General features: G+C 41.4%; 2 protein-coding genes across 4 annotated transcripts; both read right to left on the reverse strand.

Annotated features, from left to right (window-relative positions):
* Positions 1-428: 428 nt before the first annotated feature.
* LOC128759114 (ataxin-7-like protein 3) lies at positions 429-4,760 on the reverse strand. Of its 2 annotated transcripts, none has more exons than XM_053865789.1 (9): positions 4,661-4,760; positions 4,130-4,174; positions 3,896-4,020; positions 3,690-3,822; positions 2,901-3,072; positions 2,630-2,730; positions 2,059-2,081; positions 1,859-1,904; positions 429-1,366 (listed from the first exon to the last, which is right to left on the reverse strand). In XM_053865789.1, exons 3-9 carry the CDS (start codon positions 3,944-3,946, stop codon positions 1,287-1,289), a joined length of 606 nt encoding a protein of 201 aa, XP_053721764.1. In that variant the 5' UTR covers positions 3,947-4,020; positions 4,130-4,174; positions 4,661-4,760; the 3' UTR covers positions 429-1,286. The 2 variants fall into 2 exon arrangements, with proteins under 2 accessions (XP_053721764.1, XP_053721765.1); XM_053865790.1 differs by lacking the exon at positions 4,661-4,760 and adding an exon at positions 4,555-4,627.
* Positions 4,761-11,487: 6,727 nt separating this feature from the next.
* LOC128759412 (band 3 anion exchange protein-like) lies at positions 11,488-21,799 on the reverse strand. 2 transcript variants are annotated; one of them, XM_053866311.1, is made up of 17 exons: positions 21,660-21,799; positions 19,397-19,586; positions 18,931-19,066; positions 17,701-17,773; positions 17,428-17,470; positions 17,149-17,333; positions 16,547-16,757; positions 14,827-15,030; positions 14,606-14,754; positions 13,906-14,100; positions 13,569-13,817; positions 13,409-13,498; positions 13,171-13,337; positions 12,857-13,098; positions 12,148-12,317; positions 11,839-12,012; positions 11,488-11,752 (listed from the first exon to the last, which is right to left on the reverse strand). In XM_053866311.1, exons 2-17 carry the CDS (start codon positions 19,551-19,553, stop codon positions 11,672-11,674), a joined length of 2,526 nt encoding a protein of 841 aa, XP_053722286.1. In that variant the 5' UTR covers positions 19,554-19,586; positions 21,660-21,799; the 3' UTR covers positions 11,488-11,671. The 2 variants fall into 2 exon arrangements, with proteins under 2 accessions (XP_053722286.1, XP_053722285.1); XM_053866310.1 differs by having other exon boundaries at positions 14,606-15,030.
* Between the last annotated feature and the right edge of the window lie 1,050 nt (positions 21,800-22,849).

Here is a 22,849-nt window from a genome sequence, read left to right on the forward strand (position 1 = left end):
GCCAGAAACCTTCCAAGAACCAGACTCAGGGCCAGTAGACTGACGTGGTTAAGGGAGGGAGGCTCTACCACAGCAAATCTGCGTTTTCTGTGCCACTAAATTTTAAATAAAACACTTTTCTGTTGAGGGACTCAAGACTGAAAACAATCCGCGATCGCTACCCTTTCACTAAACTACGCTAGATATACTGTAGTGTGCATAGAATTACTTTTAACTGAACTCAGTCGTGAATGAAAAGCTAGGAATAAAACTATTAAACTGCCCGAATGGAAATGAAGCGCCATCGTGATGGCACCCCCTGCTGGTAGGACATGGTACGGCAAACGAATTCTATTTTAAAACCTTTTTTCTGTGTAACTGATATTACCCTCAAACGCTTGTTGGGTTTATCGTTATGAAGGCAACACTGGACCAAAAGACATGTAACAAATCATTTATTACGCTAGACAGATGAAACAAACTGAGCCATGATAGCAGCAATTCAACTATATGAATATTTACACTATCACATCACACCAAGGATGTTTGCAACCCTTTATAATGTAAACACGTGATACAAAGACATTTTGAAATCCAATACCAGAAAAAAAAAAAAAACAGCCACTCTATCCATCAAAAATAAAGAAACCTACTTTCTGCAGCAAAGTACTTGCTGGGAAAATTTCGGGTTCACTGACTGAACATGTTTAAAATAAGATCACACTTAAGTCACTCTCCCTCCCACTGAAACAAACGCACCAGCACATACGCACAATTTGTAATTACCTAGACAGTAATTCCAAACACATTACAAATCGAACGTGATCCTTGTCTTCACCATGATACTCGAAGTTTCTTTAGAAAATCATTTGAGTCCCATCGTTTTATGCACAACCACACACGCACATGCAAAGACACTGTTGAAGCACACAATCTCTGCCACACAGCTGCCTGAGCAGAGTGAATTGAACCGTGTCTGTGCCATGAATACACATCCATCCTTAACATCATCGTCATCAGAGTGGACATCAGAAGCTCCTTCCAAAACAAATTCACATAAAAAAATACAAATCATACACAAGTGTTGTGATTTTGTGATTTCAAAAAAAGAAAGAAAAAAAAAAGTCAAGTATAAAGTGGGAGGTCTGGACCGCTTCAGCCAGGCCATTAACACCATGAGCGTCACCTAGAGCGTCAATGTCCGTAGATTTCACGAGAAGCGAATAAAGGCCGACATGTTATTGGTCTTCCTGCGTGTTTGTGCAGTCGTAGCGCACACATGATTCAAATGATGTGTGTTTGTATTGTTATTGAGGGAATGCCTCATCTTTCATCAGCATGCGCGGACTCTCCTGGTTGTCAAGTCGACGTCTGGGGCCCATCATGCCTGCAGAGTAAAACACACACAGTTATGAACCTGCACTCCTATGTCAACGGTTGGTCACCTCATCTCACTTTTAAACCTTGTCTGGTGGACACTGGACACAGAGCATCATTTTAAAGACAATTGAGCAAAATCTGTAAAATTAGTTTCTATTGTCATGAAACATTCTGAAGCATTTTTTAAAAATGTTGACGTACAAATGAAAACTACTAAATGACCCTGAATACAACAACTTGGGTCGAGAGCCTCTCAATCGCAGTATAAAGTGAGGCCTCCTTTCAAATGGAATCTTCTTTCCACTGACACTAGTCGTAGAGACAGACAAGCTGCTCTGGAGGATCTGCAACATTGACGCTCAGCTATGGTCAGAATTTGATGCAAAACTTTGTAAAAATTATTACTGTCCCTCCCTCCCAAAACAAGCCACCTGTCTGTCACTATGAACCGGTAGTACGGGTAAATATGGTACAAACATATACAATCGTTTTTACTTACTGCTCTTATGTTTGAATGATTTCGATCTCCGCGGTGAGTTGGGGTTCTGAAAAGCAAGAGTGAAGACAGAATGAAGTCCTGACTCACAAGGACAGCACTGGCCCACATGCATTGATAAAAATACAGACTTGGAAATGTTGCTTCACCATGACTAAGTCAAAAGGTAACAAAGCAAAGAGCAGATCTGAAGGCAAATTTACCTTTTCAGATTTCCTTTTCTTGGCTGCAAAAGAAAGAATACGTGTTGATATTACCAGCGTTAACATTTCTTCATACATGAGAAACACCAAAACATTCAAATGTAACCCTTGAAAGGTTGCTCTTCAATTACATCCACATTGCAGCAGCATAATGTTAGATCTGATCTGTGTTTGCCAGAGCATGCCCAAGAGTAAGGACATATGATCTCTGATGCAGTGTAGCAAAAATTAAAAAAAAAAAAAGAAAAGATGGTAACAAAGAAACATAAAATCATTCTCCAAAAATCAGGATGAGAAAGAACTCACTGTTGAGAGTCACAAGGGCAATGAAAGGAAATGACCGGTCTGGTTCAAAGTATATATACTGCTATAATGTTTGGATGTTTTACAGGTGCTTTTCCACGTTAGAAAACCAGCACCTGTCACTTTCTAAGATTCATTTATCTTGGTGCTGCTCAGTGGACCATGGCTATTTGGACACAACCTACGAGCAATATTGATATGTAATATTGGGGTGTATGATATGGTATGATACCATGGTCTTCCATGGGAGCAAGAGCATGAATTTCACCTTTCTTTTCAGCTCCATAGGACCAGTCGTTATCATTGACATCGTCATTATCCTCCTGGTCGCTCTCTGACTTGTTGTTGGTGTTGTTGCCAGTGACAATTCTGAGAGAGAACAACACACTCAATGACTCAGCTTTAGGAGAACGTCTTAGTTTGAAATGACCCAGAGTTGATGTCACTGTCCTTGCAGCACAGCAATGACTGTGTTTCCACAGGGGAACATTGCAGTGTGTGGTAGATTCTCTGTAGCGTGTTAAAACAAGATCCCCCACCTTCGATTCGCAATGCGGCTGCTGTTGCGGCCCATCCCGAGGCATTTCTCCAGGTGAGGAGCAAAGCGAGAGGCTGCGATGCTTCTGCTGCAGTTCGGACAAACGCACTCCTTGTTCTTCCACTGGTTGAACACCTGACCAAACACGTCCAAACCAGGCTGGTCCACAATTTCTAAAAAAAAAGAATCGAACAAAATTGAATTGGCTTCATTTATTCCTGCAAACTTGTCTTCATTTCTGCAAATACTAGTGATTTTTTAAATATTTTTATTAAATGTGGGAGGATAGTTCTATGAATACAAACCATTGCCACCCTCTGGCCTGCTGCTATTTCCTGTAACGTGTTCATAGAACAACATGATGCAGAATGCGCAATAAAAACAAAAATGTCTGCTGAAGTGTTGTTCAGACTGATATAATTTTAGAAAATTCAGATTCATTTGTTCTCTTTTTTTATTGACACAATATTATAGTAAAAGAAATTAACATAGCGGACAAGAATGACATTTCAAATTGACCGTATGAATCAATTTAAAGAACTATCATCGCACTATATTGGTAAAACATTTTTTTGTCACACTTCAGCAACATGACATGATCATCCATGGTAAAGCTTCACCACGCAGAACAAGATGTTTTCTACCACAGCTGAAACCACTTCTGTGCTTTGAAACACTTTTAAACAGAGATGTTATCTGAATTTATTGTAACCGACTGTCAGCAGACTCTACGATAGTTGAGTGGTCGCGTGGTTTCTGCCCAGCAATAGAAACAACTGCTCTTGCTCACCAAAGTCCCTCATGCTTTCTTGGTCCGTGTCGTCCAGGAAAAAATAGCCCTGCTTGACAGCCCGGTGGACCTCAAAGCAAAGACCGAGGCAGGCATCCTCCACCAGGTCAGACAGGATGTCCTGTGCAAGGCTCTGGAAATGAACACACGGCAGGGTGAAGCACTTGTGGAGCAACCAAAACAGAGGGCAACCACGGTGGCGTCACCTCCAGCTTGCTGTTGTCCAGGCTGGACACCGAAACCTCCTCCATTTTCATTTGCCAGAACTACCAAATGAGCCGACGGTGCTGTGGTCATGCTGTAGCAAGCATCGGCTGGAACCAGACGAGGGCTGCAGCAGGAGGGACGCGCACAAACAAACACACACACACACAATAGAAGTCAAGCAACAATGGACCCAAATGGACGTTAGATTTCGTGAATGTGTCGCAGCTCCTTACAACTGCACGTAGAACACCGCCGGGGAGTCACTTCCCATGTAGAACCTAAGGTCGGAGCAAAAACACAAGACACCACCAGTGAAACGCTGCTCACTTGAAACACAATGGCGTAACTTGCGCCCCTAAATAAGAGGACAAATGTTGGGGTTTGGCCGGATAGTCAGCGGTAATGAAGGTAGCTTGGCCAGTGCCTGACGGAGCAAAACAAAGAGCGTGGTCGTCCACAGCCGCATAAAGAGGGCGGTGCGTTCCAACACCTGGGTTAAAGCGGGTTTCGGTACAGAACTTTCAATTAAAGCAACACGTTCAACAGTCACGAACATCGCACTGAGAATCGTTTGTGAGGAACTGCATTTGGCGACGATAGTTCGCGACTCCCACACTGCTGCACTGCGGCGCTTCGTCTCTCAGTTGCTCCCACTAACCGGCATCCACAAGACAGTCACAGCGAACCTCGGCGACCTGGTCCAGCTCAAGTCCCGGGACACACCGCAATCACAGCCACGCAAACGCCTTATCGTGTTTATTTACCTGTTTCAGCAGGCATCCATCTTTAGATCAGAGATCAGACAGTAGCAATCGATCGCCACACGCGTTCTCTCATCGTCGCTGTTCTGGAGGCTCACGCACAGGCAGGGGCGCTGTGGAACTCTGCGGGGCCCGAATCACACTGGGCCCCTCCAAGCCACACTCCCTTAAAGCACACTACTTTTATCTAGAGATACTTTTTTCTACTCGTACATAAAATAAATATAAAGACAACGCATGAAAAAGTGCGAAAACACTTTATTGACATTCATAAAAACTCATACAAATTCTGCTTAAAAAACTCTAAAACCTTTGTACAGCTAGTTTGTTGTGTCACAAATGTTGTGTTAGTAAACAATTGCTCCATAGTTAATTCATTCATCGCAGATGAGAAGAGTGAGAAATAAGCGCCACCCTGGCGTTCAATACAATTATAGTTAAGTTAAAATGGTTGACTTTCAGTCCTTGGTTCCAAACAAACATGTTTGTAAAACAAGAAAATCATAAAACAATGCTGGTAGAGTGCCATTGAAATGGAAAGTCCCTGAGGTCATAATCTGCTTTGCATATGTCCATTTTTAATTTCAATCTACAGTAGATCAAAACCAACGTCTCCAAATCCATCTTCTTCATCCTCGTTCTCCTCATCCTCCTCGTACTGCAGGAGAGAAGTATGTAGTAAATTAAACAAAAAACAAAACAAAATTTCTCAGATGAAATAGCTTACGTCCGATGTGACACTAATGGAGCTGCTGTCATCAAGGTCCACATCTTCTGAATCCTGCCACAACAAGCACGACGATTAAAAAATATATTTCTATCCTGTTTGAAAGAGTCACAATTTATAAGCAGCTAGCAGTTCCACACAAACCCCATTTTTTTTACATGGATCAAATAAGCGGCTAACAAAGCTGGCCAACAGTCGTGGCAAGACATTTATTACAATTGAGCACTTTGTGAACAGTCATGTAAAGACAGACACATTAAGCATATTGGGGTCATTGTGCGAGGAAGTTGAAGTGTCACGAATACTGTATGTACGCACATCTTGTGTATATGCTACGGGTGATCCTAAAAGTCGACGTCTTTCACAAGGGGATTTTGACCAAAACACAGTCAAGCACAAGAACATGTGTTTTCCTTATTCAACATCTTTATTTTTATGTTGTTCTTCATATTTGAATATACTGTCAAACAGCACTCTGATGCAAGGTCACTTAAAATTTGCAACACGAGGACCAACTGAAATATCGAATACAATGTGCACATGTGTAATATAGGTGCTCATTCACAAGCACAGCTTTTCACGACCTTTCCTATGGCTGGATTTTAGATGAGAGAATTAGCTAAACTAAAAAATAATTGCCATCTAAACTTGTGCGTAAACATGAGCATACATACTGAGGGAATAGCATTCTTTTCCTCTGCCGAAACGTCCTGAAAAACAAGAGAAAACAAGTAATTACACCTCCTAACGCTAGAGGACATCAGCATGAAATGCTTTTGGTCAGAGGCAGGACAATCCAAGTGCCGAGGGGAAACGCACACAAGCACCTCCAGACCTTATAAACTCCACACCTCCCGGCTGGATTCAAGCTCACATGTAGTAGTGCAAGTGTTATAAGGGAGATGCCGCTCTCTGATCTACAATCTTTAGATCTGAACAACCGGCTCAATCACTTTGAAACTGAGACGACTCATTTTCATGAAGCTTCATGAGCTCCACGTGTTGCTCAAATAGATGTGGCCTTGGCAGCATCTGTCATCTTCCGGCTCTTTCTCGGAAAAAGATGCCCCAGCTACAATCTGTTAACGTGCTGTATTGGAATATACACTGACACTCAGAAGTAACTCCCATTTACTTCAGAATAAAAAAAAGGAAGAGAAGCGTCAATTAAAGTGCGGGTCTTACTGTATGAGTCTGTCCATAAAGCATCCTCTCCACCGATCCACACTCAAACTCAGATGCTTCATGACATTGGTCTCTGTGAAACAAGAAAATTAAAATACCCAGAGGGCAACAGAAGGAAGCAAGGGCCTGTTGTGTGCAGTCTACCTGAGATCAGCAACAGGACTCTGGGATTCTGCCAATGGCAACTGTTGTTCTTCCAATAGAACATCTTCTTCCACATCTTGAGCCTGCAAAACACCTGAATTAATGTCTGTGGCTGGGCAAAAAAACAACAACACAATAACAAAATTGAAAGATGACAAGTATTTCCACAATAAAAGTGGAGTAAAGCATTGCATATTGCCAATGGCAGCAGGGTTGTATGTACAAACAATGAATGATTTGGCCCATCTGAACAGGTACTTACCACATCTACGTTTTCAAACCGACTTTCTGCTTCTTCAACCAGCTCTTGCAGGTTTCGAAACTTTCGCATCTAGTAACAAAGCATGAGAATTGCATGCACATTGCATTTCTTATCTTATTCTTACTGCGGCAATTTTACTAATAACTAAAAACAATTCTGACAAACATGCAGAGATGCAAACAAATAATAAGGCCCCACAGATGCCAACTACATCACTCACAATTGGTATTAATGACTCCTAAAATAGGGGGTCTACTACTGGCTACTAAAATGTACGAGTTTAGTTGCGCCGCTTGACAACGTTATCTCACCTTTGCCATTACAGAGTTCCACTTTTTGACGCATGCCACAGGTGAATAAGGAGCGAATGCCACTTTTTTCCAGTCGATCCTTTTCAGTCCTGCATAATAAGCCATCCTGTGGTGTTTTCGTGCGATTTGGGATTTGATCCTCGACAATAGCTTTTGTAGGTCTGCGTCCGTCCACTCTGAAACCATGAGTCCAACAGCCAAATGCGATTTGGAGTGTATTTTGATTATATGAATATTTACTTACCAGATGTTGTGGATGACTCCATTTCGCAATTTAAGGAACCCCACTAAACTTTGGCGGAACAGATAGACGTTTGAACGGGTGCTAACGTGGCTCTCGCAGTGTATAAAAATAAACGTTTAAACACATACGGTGTTGCTTCCAGCTAAAACATGCGTCGAGTCTACCAACGCTTTCATCGCAGGGGGCGGGTCTGACTGGTATATCAACCAATCGACGCAGGCCTATGAAAATACTTCCTTGTGTGTCCCACAGAATCGACATAGTATTTAGCGCCGCCAAGCGTTGTGGAGTGTGTGTGGCTGGTCAGTTTCAAACGGTGTCGCCAGCTTTCATTTCTATCAAATATCAAACCGACGCATTTTGTCACTATGAGCTTTGCCAATATATTATTTTAATTGCACTATATTACCTTAAATATTAATTGTGTTGATTTAAAGAGTTTATCAGCACAATATAGATCATGGTGGATCATTTAACAGAATCATCATCAGTCACATTTCTTCACTAAATAACCAAAACAATTCAAAGGTGCAGTGTACTAAGCCCCCATTAACCATGTGACTCAGCTGACACGAGAAACGTATTTTAATCTGCCCCACTAAAGCATTTTTTGGTTATTATTACCATATGTTTTATTCCAATAAAGTCAGTCTTGACCTACATTTTGACACAGCCCACTAGTTTCATTTCACCTTCTCCATTGTCAAAAATAATTCTCTGCAATTCTGCAATTCTCTGTAGTGTATCAACATTTATTGTTTTATTGTGATAAATTTCACTAAAGTTGGTCCTGATGTTCACAAATCCAATGAATGACATTCAAAATCAAATGCAGAATACAGGACATGTACAGCGGCTGAGAAATGCAAAACAAAATAACAGTGCTGGAATTTATAATAGGACCTCGGTTGAGTGAAAAGAAACTTCCCTCCCCTTTCCAAAGCCAGTGCTATTGGCCCCACCACTGCTCATACAGAACAAAAATGAGAAATCGGTCGCACATGCAGAATATTATACCAGATGCAGATGGAAAAAGTTTGTAAACTGACTCCTTGAATAGACCATTAATAGGTCAAAACAAGCTCAACTAAGGACTGCTTCTTTGGGTCATATTTAATATGTAAACCTAGAAATACATCAGAAAGAGAAATTCACCCTTCACTAAATAAACTAAAATGAGTATCAGGACTGCATCATTCATCATGACGCTATATTTATTAAATGCACAAGTGCCTAATGCTTGTACTGCACCATGATGCCATTATCACTTGGATGGGTCGCAGCTGTTTATTGTTCTGCCAAAATGAGAGTCAGCTTCCATGACTTCTTCAGGACAGTGTGACCAGCTGGTTAGACTGTAGCGGAGCCTTCCCTGGACATCCCACGATGGAGCTGCGCCCACAGACAGGAATTCAAAATAAATCATTTCTTTCAGTTTCTCGACTCCAGCTCTGCTGCGAACTACTTACATATTTCAGCTCCAGAGAGAGAAAGGTCTTGATGAAATTGTGGCGTGAGGTTATGAAGACGGTGATGAAAGGAATACCCAGGCCAATGGCAACAGAATTCGCAATCCACAGAAGTGCCACGCACAGTATCTGAGTGACCAACAACCAGCACATCCTTCTGGGTCTGGCCTGAAATCACAACATTCTATTGGTAGGACCAAGTTGTGCACTAAGGCGTCCATTTATTTACAGCTAGAGTGTGTAAGGAGATGGATTCACTGATGTTGACCCAGGAGCTCATGCTAACAGAATGTCAAATAGCAAGACAAACAACTTCAGACCTACTTTAAAAAGAGCCACCTCAAACACCAGCAGACGTCTGGAAACACAGATGAGGAAGACGTTGATCATCCATCGGAAGCTGGAGTAGATGATTATACTGACCTTGCGGGCTAAAATATCAATAATGGTGGTGACTGAAAGTTCATGCTTCTAAAATGTTGGATTACAGATGACAACTACCATCTCAGCTGAAGGTGAAAAGCTGATGTGTGATGTCAATTTTCTGATTAGAAGATGGAGACCGTGAAGAATCATGACTAATTTGATGGATCCACACAGAACAGGTTTAAAACTGAATTTTGAAAACGGTATTGGCTAGTTGGTAGGCTGGTCTCATCACATTGGTTCTGCAGTTCTATCCACCACATTGTGTTGACTCATCATGGTGTCACTCATTTGTTCTGGGTTTTGGTAGGTTTTTCAATATTCAAAATAATAAGGACAGACATGGTCTTCCGATGTCTTTGCTAGTCACACCCATTTATTTATTGAAACTACTCACATAGCTACCTCTGAAAAACCAAGATAAGAAATATGTTTGAACAAGCTGACCCTCACTTTGTACTTGGTCTCCATCACTGGTGTCAGCGCTACTGTCGCCATCCCCTCTTCTGAAATCCAACATGGTAGGCTTCATTTCACGTGTTTCAGTGTGTCCAGCTGCCCTCCTTGTTTCTTTGCTAGCCTATAGTGACTGTGTGAAATCGTCCATCCTCTTCCATAACTCAGAAGTTTGCTTGCATCACCTCATGCCTTTAGTTCTGTTAAAAGTCATTTGGTAGAATTACGTTTTATCTTTGTCCACTTTAGACTTATAACTGTCACCACAAGGAGTTCTTTTTCATGATCTCACTGGTGGCTCCTTGCACTATGATGAAGGGGAAAAGGCCATTGTGGTTCTATGTCATGCATGCTCTGCCCCCTAACAGGCTTCGCAATTGGTTACCTCCACTCCACTCCGAGGCCCCGCCTCATGCCTGAGAGCGATTGATTGGCTCTCCATCCAGGAAGGATCCACCTCTCCCCATAAGACCCCTGTCCGCCTTTTTCATTCTCCTTTTTCACTCAGCCTCAGAGTATGTCATCATCATCATTAGATGCTTGGAAATATGGAGTCGTTGAAGAGATGCAGTTTCTGTAAAGCAGAGATTTCTGAATGTGACGGCCACTCATCTTGTGTCAAGTGCTCAGGGGAGAAGCAAGCAGCCACCCCGTAGGCAGCTGGATCCGCTTCCCCTCCACCCGTGGCTTCCAAGAAGGCCTTGGCCAAGACCAAGAAGTCCTCCAAACCTTGGGATGAGAACGATGCATCGGCTGAGAGGAGGGTGTTTGAAGAGGAGCATCCGGAGTGTCCCCCGGTGGCCATAGAAGAGGAAGAGAAGGGGTTCAACTCCACAAACTTCCTCATTCCGAAGAAGTCCGGGGGATTCTCAACCTACAGGGTCTGAACCAGTACATCGCCCGCTGGACGTTTAGGATGCTGTCGGTGTGCCAACTGTTTGAATGCATCAGACACAGGGACTGGATGACGTAGATCTACTCTTCCCCGTAATAGGAGATACCTCTGTTTCACGATGGGGGAGACATGATTTCAATTCAACCGTGTAGGGAAGCTCATTAAAGGGCAGAGCACGTATGACATAGAAATGTTAATTTACCTCAATGTAACTTCAGTTCTATGAATACGTGCAACACCCTCTAACTGGTCACCCAGCAAGGCCTTGTTGGTCAGAGGACGGAGCACTTACCACCCCCATGGTGGTGAAGCATGAAAGTTTTTGCCTTCTATTTTGGAGTCTCAAATGTCATTAGCCATCTCAACGTCTTGATCTCAGTCAATATGTTACAGGCTCACACCATCCATCTGAATCCATCGAAGCGTGAAATGAACACAACACCACTCCATGAAATCTCCAAGTTACAATATCAAATGTTTTCCATTCTTCACTGAACCTATTCAACACTCAAATAATAATGTCTATAGGAGCCCTGTGCATGAAAGGGCCATCCGTTTGGTCAGACTATTTGGAAATTGAAATATACTGAAGTGGAAAACTGGACTGGCCTCTATTAGTCTACAAGGCAAGAAGTAGCATATTTTGAGGAAAACAGCATCACATCCATTTACACACGACAGTACATTAAAACATTACATTGTTTGCTTGGATATCTTTTATTTCTTTTTTCCCGGAGTTTGCTGTGCAAAGGTATCAAAACAAGAAACCACCACATCAGTCATAATATATTACATTCTTGGGCTGAAATGTACTTCTGGACTTTCCTTTATTAAACATAAGTCAAAGACACTTTCATTTAATTAGATAATCTGCCTAGCTGCCATGTGGGTTTTTCTATAGCGGCATCTGAGTTTCACAGTACACATCCTGACCAGGCTCCTCCTCAAATGTCACTTTAGCATCATCAGCATCCAACTGAAACAGCAGAAAGCAGAGACAGAAATTCACTGTCACCGTTCATTGTTACAGATTTGCAGGAAGCTCCACTGCAAACTACTTACACATTTCATTTCCAGCTCCGTGAAGAGGCGCCCGGTCATGAACATCCGCAGAGGGATGGTTAGGATGAGGATGAAGGGAAGTGCCAGGGAGATTGGACTGGATTTCACGATCCACAAGACTGCAAGGCATACGATCTGAATGGCGGTGTACAAGTGCATCCTTCCTGTGCTCACCTGCGGTCACAACGGTTTGTTAGAGTGAAAGGTAGTGCAGAGAGTCTGACACATCCATGCTGACAATGGATGAAAAGCTAAAGCTAGTCAGCCGTCTCAGTCGGATTCGGTCTGCGTTGAGTGAGGGGTTCTTACTCTGGTGGCGTACGGTTCATCAGGGTGATATTTCTTTGGAATGAGCAGAAGCAGCATTCGATCCCACAGTTGGATGCCGTTGAGTGATGTGACTCCCATGTAAAGGAAGATCCCGAACAAGGCGGACATGGGAATCATCTTCAGGATCGGCTCCATTAGAATAGACAGACCTCGAAACAAAGAGTTAAATTACAACAAATCAAAAAAAAATATTGTAAATAATTGAACTAACAGAATTTCTTACTAGTTTATGCAGCCGCTTCTCACTCATATTCCTGACAATTTTAAGAGGACTTTTGTGTGTGACAATGAAGTCAACCTTCTGTGTTGCATGTCGACACCTTTCTCTGTGTATCTTGTGTTGCATAAAAGGAAGATGGAGGGTTAAGCCATGTGCCAATGTTCTGCTGACTCATAGTGAGAGTAGAACACCTGACTGTGCCTAGTTGGACGCACCATGAATGAAGTGCACTGCCAAAATATTCCAAGTTTGGAATATCACCCAGGAGTGGCGGTATTTTACTGCAATGAAGCGCCTATCTATCAACTAGCAATGCAGAAGGAGGCCTTAAAAAGGTGTGGGAAAAAAAGAAAAAATCAACAACTGAATGTAAAGTGGAGCAAAATAAATAAATAATAAATAATCAAAAGCACACACATTAACTTTCCCAGTAGATGAAATATGAAAGGGTTTATTGATGCAACTCACCAACCAGCAAGGCCACCACAATGCCACTGATCCTCTGCTCCATCACCTTTTCGATCACAGGTTTGGGCCCCTTGCTCATGACAGTCAAAGCATTGGCATGGGTGACTGACCGCACGGTGGCAGCACTGAGCCAGGGGACCCCAAATATGGCACTCAGCCCACCCATGCCCACCAACACCAGCAGGTCAAAGTGGAAACCAGAGCCTTTGACCATCTTGCGCTCTGGTTTACTGATAATCAAGCTGGCGGAAGATCAGAGCAAAATAAGTGGAAGACTTTGAAATTAAACAATACTTAAATCCCCACTGACTCACGTTGTGATCTGAGATTCCAGAAAGATGAGAATGAAGACAAGAAGAGCGGGGACACAGCAGGCGAACATCATCCACACAGGGAAGGGTTGGTGCTCTCCAAATGGGTTGATGAGCCAACCTCTCACAGCAGGGTTGGACACCATCAGGCCTTTCGGAACCACCAGTTTCTGCAGTCGATAAAATGCCACGTTTCACACCCCAGTCCAACATAGATTCAATGCGATTGAATCCACAATACCTGAGTGTAGGTGTCCTCAACATTATAGTCCACAACAATCATGAGAAAAATCGCAATAGGCACGCCAAAGTCTCCCATCAAGCGTCTGACCTGGAAGATCATAGGTCAGGTGAGCGCTTGTTCTGGAGATCTGCGGATTGAGTGCATGTTTCGAACTGACCTTTCCTGGGAGAAAAGTCCCATTCTTGAACTGCCGCAGGAAGTAGGCGATGAAGAAGCAGCCCAGCATGAGGCACATGGACAGCAGCGCTGTGTTGGGATACGGTGGCCTGATGGTGTTAATGACAACAGTGGTGTTGCCGGTGGCATTGTCATAAATGACCATCTCTTCCACTCTAGGCTGCCAAGGATTTTCCACACTGCTGTTCAGATGAGCATAATTGAGATTGAGTGGATGGGCCCTGAAGGTCTGGGGAAACACAGATGCTCTGTGATTGGACAAGGCCAGCTTCAGGAAAACATGAGAAAGAGGGCGACATGGATGGTGAATGGTTTACCCTCCCCAGTTTGGCGAAGGTCTCATAGATGAAGATGAGGGAGATGAGGATGGAGAATATCTCCTGGGTGAAGCGTGAGATGAAGCGGACCAGGAAGCTGCCCTCGAAGGCCACAATGATGACAACAATGATGACCAGCCACACGCCGACCCACACTCTCCCAACGATATACTCGATTTCCTGGGACTTGCAGAACTAAAGATTGGGAAAAGCAGTGTTTTTTAGACTTAAATGCCATTTCAAATCACTTGGCCCTAACCAAAAAGTAAAATGGATGGTTCGACATAATGAATTAAAATATTGAACTTCAGATTTGAATGGAAATTTGGACTGAACAACTCTTTTTAAATGAGGAGCAAAAATGGAAAACATAATTTTCAATTTTATATTACAAAATTGAATTAAAACAGAAATAAAATAGCATCCAATAACAGAGGAATTAATTAGATCAAATACAAATCTTGAATTAAAAATAAGCCAGTAATACTATTAACCAGCTACAAGCCTTTATAATATCATAAAAACCATCTTATTGCAGTGATACGTTATATAAGACATTGTAATCTCTTATTATAGCGTGTTTTTCATGGTAAAAGTCTGAAATCTACTGTATGAGTGAATCTGTTGAACCTGATGAAACGTTTTTAAACTCTTGAGTTGATACTGACTGCCTCGATGCATCGTATTCAAAACAACTTACGGCAAAAAAGGCCTCCTCAAACACAAGCAGAGGTCCGGAGAAGCCGATGACCAGCACCGGCTGAGCAGCAATAAAGCAGAAGATAATGCCCTGGATGCTGGTGGAAATGAGCAGCTCTGGGACGCCCATCATATTTTCAACCTTATCCGCTGAAACAAGCCGCACGGTTATTGGAGAGGACCACGCGTTTTGGACTCTGACACACTCATTTGAATACGCACCTAGCAAGCCACCGAAAGTGATGGCCGGTGACAGGGCTGCGAAGTAAATGAAGATGATGGCGGCCAGGACTTGGGCATTCAGCGCATCGGTAATGTCGCTTTTGTAGTGCTGATAGCGCTTCTTCATGTCTCGAATCATCCCACCAAATGGCCGACCAGTCCGAGAGAGGGGGTCTTCAGGTGGGGGCCCAGTGGAGATGGAAACTGGCAGTAGAGGAAAAAGGTCACTTTTAGTGAGGGCTTATTGAAAGGCCAGGAGAGTAGGGAAAGAAGAAGAATGAGTTTGAAGTATATGACATTGTAAAGTCAATGAGAGAGTTATGAAGTAAAATAGACATGAGGACAAGAGAAAAATAAGGGAAGCAGTTAAAAGTATTCTGTCTAATCAGAAGACAAAAAATAACTTATTTAAAAAATCCCATCATAGACAAGGAATATTGGAACATCATTTTAAGTGGCAATCTTGGAAACAGAACTATAGGTGAAACATGTAGATATGATCTAAAGTGCTTTGTTAGTTTGAGGGACAATGCACCGGGGAAGAATAAACATTTCTCATTATCAGAAACTCATTTAGTTTTGACTTGATTTAAATATGACTGTTGATAATGTAAGAAAAACTGACACAAACGAGGTCAGTGTATCATATGTTCATTCAGTTTCTTTTTTGGAACGAATATAATACAAAATATTATTAATATATTGCATTATTCTATTGTGTTCCATAAGAAAAAAACAAAAATAAATAAATAAACAAAAAGTTTGTGGATGTTTCTCAGAAAACAATATTGCAAAAATGAAAGAAAGAAAATAAACCTGATCGTTGGAATGGGTTAAAATTAATAGTGGGTCTTAAACGAGTTATATATTACTATAAAAAATATATTAACTTAATTTAAAAAGGTGACATAAAAACTTGAATATAGCCACCATTGTGATTTTTTGTGCTATTGTCAAACTGATGCAAAATAAACAATATTTTGTTGTTTAAATGTATGGATAGGTCCAACATCTGATTCAGTAATATACCACATTCATTCAAAATTGAAAAATGTGGCTTCTTGTAGCAAATATTCTTATACCATTAAACTGCCATTAATTTAGATTAATTAATCACAAATTCTCTAATTAATTTGATTTTTTTTTTTTTCGAATCCCACGACTAGTTAAAAATTGGATAAAAAAATGAATTGCTAACAGGAAGTCAGTCACAAGTAGCAACTTGGAGGCAACAATACTGACAGCTACGTGCTATTCAAAGAGAGCAAACATCTTCTTGTGCGAGGAGAATAAAGTCAAAGGCTCAAATTCAATTTAGTGTTGGAGCAATTCTTGTATTTATGGAGTTTCTTTAAAGAGGACAACCAAATTCCTGGATACATTGAATGCACCACATAGAACAGTGCAAGGAGCTTCTTGCATAGCAACAGGCCGTTTTTTCCATGCAAAAACCTCCCGAATATTTTTTTCTTTATTAAATAGTTTTTCTTATTTTCTTTAATTATTTATTGTTTGAAAACAACAATTGAATAAACATTGACTTATAAATGAGTTATACTCATATAATAGTAATGAATGCTGAAAAATTGGGTCATTTCTTCTGTGGTATGTAATATGCATTTTTTTAATGCAATTACTTAACTTTAAAATTAGTGCAAAATCCTCATTTATAAATCGCTATCAATGGCATCCCATCTCAGGAAAAAGATCCCTCTGTCACCTTTCCGTTTCTTGCCGTCCTGTTGGACGACGGTCTCCCTGGGCTGTAATCTGTCCTGCAGCAGTTTCTTTTGGAAACTGATGATGGAACTGAGCATGGCTTCATTCTGGATCTCAGTAGGCGGGATGACGATGCTGCAGTCCATAAAATCAGCCACTGCTTCGGTGAGATCCTTCACACTTTTCGCCTGAACCGCTGCCTGGTTGAAAACCTGATGAGGAGACAGACATCACTTCAACTTGTCCTTGTTCAATCCAACTGAGGTTTCACTTATTTTGGCCAACACTAGCAACTGACATCAAATGGTTTGATTCAGATCTTTCTTGTTTTCAATAACCATTGAATGGAAAACTATTACTGTAACATATATTTTATTTAAACGTTAACTCGTGCTTGAAATGTACTTCAATGCACATCAGATGAGCCTGACTGAATGTGTCTCCATAAACAGTTGTGCGTAAATCACATGTACACTCCAACAACTCAAGTTCAAATTTGCCTGTTTGTCGTTCTGTGGTTTGAATGCCCTCTTTAAAACATTATCCAGCAACAGCCAAGCTCCATTAAGTACCACACAAACAAGCCAAAACGTACTGACTTACTTTGTCTGCCATTAGTGCTGCCATTGCTCGTCCAGTTTCGTGGTAATCCATATCAGTGTGACTGGGACCAACCAGAACAAAAAGGAAGCGCACCGGTACTGGAGCCTCCAAGGCTGAGTCCAGCACCACTGCTTCTTTCAGACGCACAAATGCAACCGTGGGCTTTTCCAGAAAGTCCAGAGCACCTGGATAGAAGGTCCAAGTTCAGGCACACTCATGCAAAACAGCCAATGAAACATCTAAAAAGAAAAAAGAAAAAAAAAGAAAAAAGCAGCTCACCCACTAACACCATGGAAGCCTCGACTCGATCTGTTTCATCGCTCTAAGGACATGAATACAGAAATAGTTGTCAATTATTTACACGGAGGAATTGTCTTCAGCATCAAGAGAAAAAACCCAATTTTCTTTAAATGTTTTGAAAGAGTTCCAAATTCATGAATCGCCTGAGTGATGCAAAAGTTCCTCCTGTCTTGAAGCTTCGTAGCGTCAGAGCAGATCACATTATCAGCAGGCTGACACTCACTTGATGATCTCATCAGTGTAACAACTCACCCTCTCATTTACTGAGAACCTCTTCAGGTCCACCCCTCCAGTCAGAGTCTGGCTCTCTGGGTCAGCTGATCGGCTGGAAGCCAAAGAAAGTCTCAGAGTTTGGAGCCCCACAGACAGTCGCCGTACCAATCCATGTGTTTGCAAATAGTGTGTGTGAGTACATAAGAATGCCGGGCAAACGTTCAGCTACTAGATTGTTCTGTGCCCTTCAGCATCTTGAACAAATTCAAACATGGACGAACAACAACTCTGCAGAGTCATGAAGGACACACCAGTCCCATAGAAATTTTAGTTTTAGTTTAATTTAATTTTACAGAATTTTTAAACATACATTTTGCTTGTTTACTTACTTATACTTGCATTCTATTCTTAATATCTTCAATGCTCAATTCAACAATTGTAACACATTTTTTTGTAAATTTTAATAATAATAACAACAACAATAATTATAACATAACAATATAGTAATAACAACAACAACAATAATAATAATAGTAATAATAATAACAATAATATAACCAGCAGTAGTAGCAGTTGAAGTAGCATTGTTGAAATTGTTTGGACACCAAGAAACATATTCCTCCAGAGCAATAGCATTGTGAAGTGTACACTTGAATAAAAACAGTTCTGTGTGACAACAATTTTGAGGTTGCTTAAGTGCGAGCGCTTCACTTTTCCATGGGAAATGAATTCCCTCTGGTTAATTACAGGACAGTCGGCAATATCCACTGTTTGTAGTTGGTTGTAGAGAGAGTAGAAAATAAAATAAATCTGACATATAGCTCTGGTATGTTGCATTTATTCCATGATATTAAAAAGTAATTACCACAATTACTTGTTGTAGTTGTGGTGATTTTATTTGGTTTGACAATGGAATTTGTTCAACGCTACAGCGATTGTTATCTGAAAAAATATTATTATTATTCTTGGAAAAATCAATAGCACAAATAAAACATGAGTTCATTTACTGTGCCCACAAAACAAACAAACTATACATTAATATGCACCTATATTTTGGAAAATTATTCAGTTGCATTCAAAGGGAAAGTGGTGTTTAACTTCTGCTAGTGAAGACTTGAGGCGGGGAAGTTGGTTTGAAATGATAGTTTGCAAGTAGATGTTGAGCATCGACCACAGTGGTGAGCTGGTTCAGGCCTCCCTTACCGCATCCACCAAAGACTGCATCACAGCTGTGTGTCATGCCACATCACCCACCCATCGTGGACGTACCTGTGGGTCTGAAGCAGTGAATTCAGAAGTCCCTGTTTATCGCCAGGCTTGACCAGCTTCTTGCTTATCATCTCACTGACCATCTTCTCAGCGACGCTTGCCAGGGTCTTTTCTTCACAGTCAAAAATGGTCACACCTTGGTGCAATAGCATTTCAAACGTTACTCTGAGTCGCTCACCAAAAAAAAAAAAGGAAGTCCGCTGGAGAAGAGTTGGACACATTGATGGAGCAGTGAATGCAGAGCCAAGTGACTAGATAGGATTTTATTCCTGCACCATTTAATGGGGGAGGAAGAAACGTGATTGGAGCCTTTCTGAGATGCTCAAAACAGTGATTATTCTGCTCAGACACCACAAACAGAGAGCCATTTTCTCTAAAATTATACAAACTCCAGCCATTTAAATAATTACAATCATAATGCACAGTTTCTGCTCCACCTCTGAAGAGAATTGAGCAACTGACTCACCAGTGTTCATGGTGCGGCGCAGCTGGACCAGGCTCTTGAAGGTGAGGTAGGAGATGTGCGAGGAGCCCCAGACTCCGGCCTGGGGGTCGAAGCTCTCCTCGTAGCCCTGCCATCGGCCAGTTTCCTGCCAGTAGGTCTCCTGCTTGTTGTCCTTCATCACTGCTCTCAGCTCCACGTAAGCACCTCGAGGCTACGCACCCGAAACACAGACATGCTTCACATCTTGATGGAGGGGAAACTGTGGACTGGCCCAGTCTGCTGGAGGAAATGCTTCAGCATCCTCTAGAAGAATATCTGTCATCATCACTGGCACCTTTGTGAGGCTGACCTTATGAAATAATAGTAAATGTCTGGTCCTGACGTACTACTGAAGCTGTCAAAGACAGTTGTTGATCGATGGGAGCTAAAGTTACTTCACGCCTGACAGCCCATATTATCATAAGAAGTCATTCGTTTTATTAAAATGAACTTCAGATCAACCTTGGAGGAAACATCTTTTTAAAAAATCATTCATACCAGTTGAAGACCGGTATAATTAAGTTTTCGCCTTAAAGCTGTAATGCAAAGAAGGTCCCTAGTTCGAATCCATCATCGAACAAACAAAGGCTTTGGTTATCCATCACATTTTAAACAAAAAAACAAGTTATTTATTCCACCTTTTACTCAGTTGCTTTTTATTTATGCATGACTGAGCATCTCTGTCTTCTTTACTGCAGGAATGCAGCACACTTTTTACACTACCTGTTGGTAGGCTCTGCATGTTGGATTAAATACAGCCTGGTGATATTTCAGGCTGGTGCTGTTGCCACATGACATAAGGATCACGGCAGCCCTGATGTCTCTGCTTGCAGACACGGGTCAGGAGAACGTGAACACGCAGTCTCCAGGTGACACTTTGTGTCTACAAGGTAAACATGGAGGGTGAACTCAAAAGGCATCCGCCTTCAGGCTCATTTCCTGTGAGGACATCGCCCACTGGACCTGTTTGGACTGTCAATACAAGTCGTGTGCCTGGAGTGGGGCGGCGTGTGCTGTGTGCTGAGTGTGTGACCCTGAATGCGATCTGGGATTGCGGTGTCACTCATTTGAATACTACTGCCGAGTCATGATTTGAAGATGGGTGGCTGTCTTGTGTCTTAATCTAATAATCTTGTGTTTTTTTATTCATTGTACCTTTCTTTTACATAAATCATGACTGGCAAAACTAGCAGACAGGAATTAAACAATATGAACAGAACCTTTGAACTTGACCAAACGAACATTTCCTTCTTCAAAAAAAACCTACATCTGTGCATCTAAATGCAATAAACTGCTACAAATGAATGCCTTGTTTGGGGTGAAAACACATGGATAAGTCGTATATCTCTCTTTAAATTCCGAGTTGATACAAACGTTTATGCAACACGCGGCATCCCTTGCAATGTTTCTGTCAGTCCAGTTGAGGAGGTTGACTGTGAAAACACCATGATTTATTTCCTAAACACAACTAGGCCTAAAGCAAAGAGACCCTGAAATGAGAATGGGGGAATATTTTTTTAAATAAATAAAATAAAATAAAAATAAAAACACCTCCACATAATAAATAATAATAAAAAGTATATTCCAGAACCATGTTAATTGATTGACCTTCTGAAACCTGACAAAAATTTCTTGGTATCATTTCCTTTGATTTTGCGTCTTAAAAACTGAGAAATGCCTCTCCCTATTGAAGCCCTATGGTTCCACTCCTATTATACAGTCCTATCCTATTCCTATCCTATGTAGTATTCAGAAAGAATCTACCCAGGAGTTTGATCAAATCTTTGGGAGTTCACGCTCCATTGATAATGTTTCTGAGTATGATAACAGAATGAATTCTGTTTTTAAGTGAGTCAGTCATCTCAGACAGCACTGTCAATCATGTTAGAGATAAAGATGATTAGAAAAAGTGAGTTCAGCACCTCACTAAAGCCCGTCATTGCCAAGTCCTCTCATTCAAAAACAAGACACCAGATATACCAAAAGTGTTGTAACATTATTTTCATATATATATATATATATATATATATATATATGGGGCAAGCATTTTTTTTCATATGTTGATCTAATCTTTATCTATCTTGACTGAAAAGATGTACTCTCTGTTAAGGGAAATAAATATTAGTGAGTTTAAATTTAAAAAAAACATATCGTCTTCTTACAGTCATGTAACTAAATTGGTGATTAACTACTTTTTAGATATCCCACGGGCTGCCTCATTGAGTGTGTGCGCAGTGATTCTTACCTCCTGCTGCGGACGCTGGTGAAAGACAGCTGACCCCCAAATGGCGAAATTCTGCGTCTTTATAAACTCTTCGCTTCATGTGTCTATGCATGTTGCTGGACAGTGGGTGGCTCCAAACTTGCAACCCCCTCATGTGCGTCTAAATTCAATGCCTGCTCAACGCAGGCATTCATCTGAGTTTTGATGTGACCCATAATATTGATAGTAAATACGCTGTCTCCGCATGTGCAGTCACATTATCCAACCAGCATCTTATCACATTTAATGTCTGTTTGGATGTCAACAGAGGCTTGGATTTCACTGTCCGGCCGGCCAGCTCACCTTCAACACCACCAGGGTCATCCCTCACCCAACTTTCAAGCAAGCCGCCTGGCATCTGGTTTTTCAGAACCTTCACAAAAAAAGTCACTTAAAAAGATGATGAATATTTTTGCAAAAGTCTCTGATGTTTACTTTTCTCCATGTCTGACTTGACATTTGTGAAGTGTGAGCTGATGTGATGACACACACAATTCACAATTGGTGTCATCTCCTGTGATCAAATTGACAAACTAATGGTCCATAATGCACTGCAACACTTTAGCTGTGAGCAAGATGTGAGTGAAAGGTTTCGGTGAATCTTTCATTCCTGGTAAAACATTTTTGGAGAATCCAACAAAAGCAATCCAATTGTGTTTCAGACCTTTTGATTTGGGATCCAGATAATTCTGTTTTGTAAAACACAGAACAAGATATTTTCAGACACAACCAAAGACGATGGATTTGCTGGTGTCTGAAGCTCTGGACAAACGGAAGCACAAAGCTGAAGACTCAGAGGCCCTCAGCATCCTGAAGGCCTGGTGTCAGGTCAGTTTATACATTTCAAGGAGTCAGAGTTTGATGAGTCTCCTAGGCAATTTGCTGAATTAACAAATTAAAAAAAAAACTGTATTTGTCCACCTTCCACTCGTAGAAGAGTGTTTAGCTGATGACTAAAATCCCAGAACGCCAGATGAAAAGGGAGGGAGAAAATTCACTATAACAACAGCACAGAGAACAGAATTAAATACAGCCAACTGGTGAATCCTCATATTCACTCCTGGATAAATCTGGGTTTAGCACGTCAGTCCCTAAAGGCTACGCAGCTACAGTTTGGTGTGTAACATACACTTTATGATTTGCCAATGACAACACCCATTTTTTCCAGGAAT

This window comes from Synchiropus splendidus, chromosome 5 (assembly GCF_027744825.2).
Source record: "Synchiropus splendidus isolate RoL2022-P1 chromosome 5, RoL_Sspl_1.0, whole genome shotgun sequence".
Lineage (NCBI taxonomy): Eukaryota > Metazoa > Chordata > Actinopteri > Syngnathiformes > Callionymidae > Synchiropus > Synchiropus splendidus.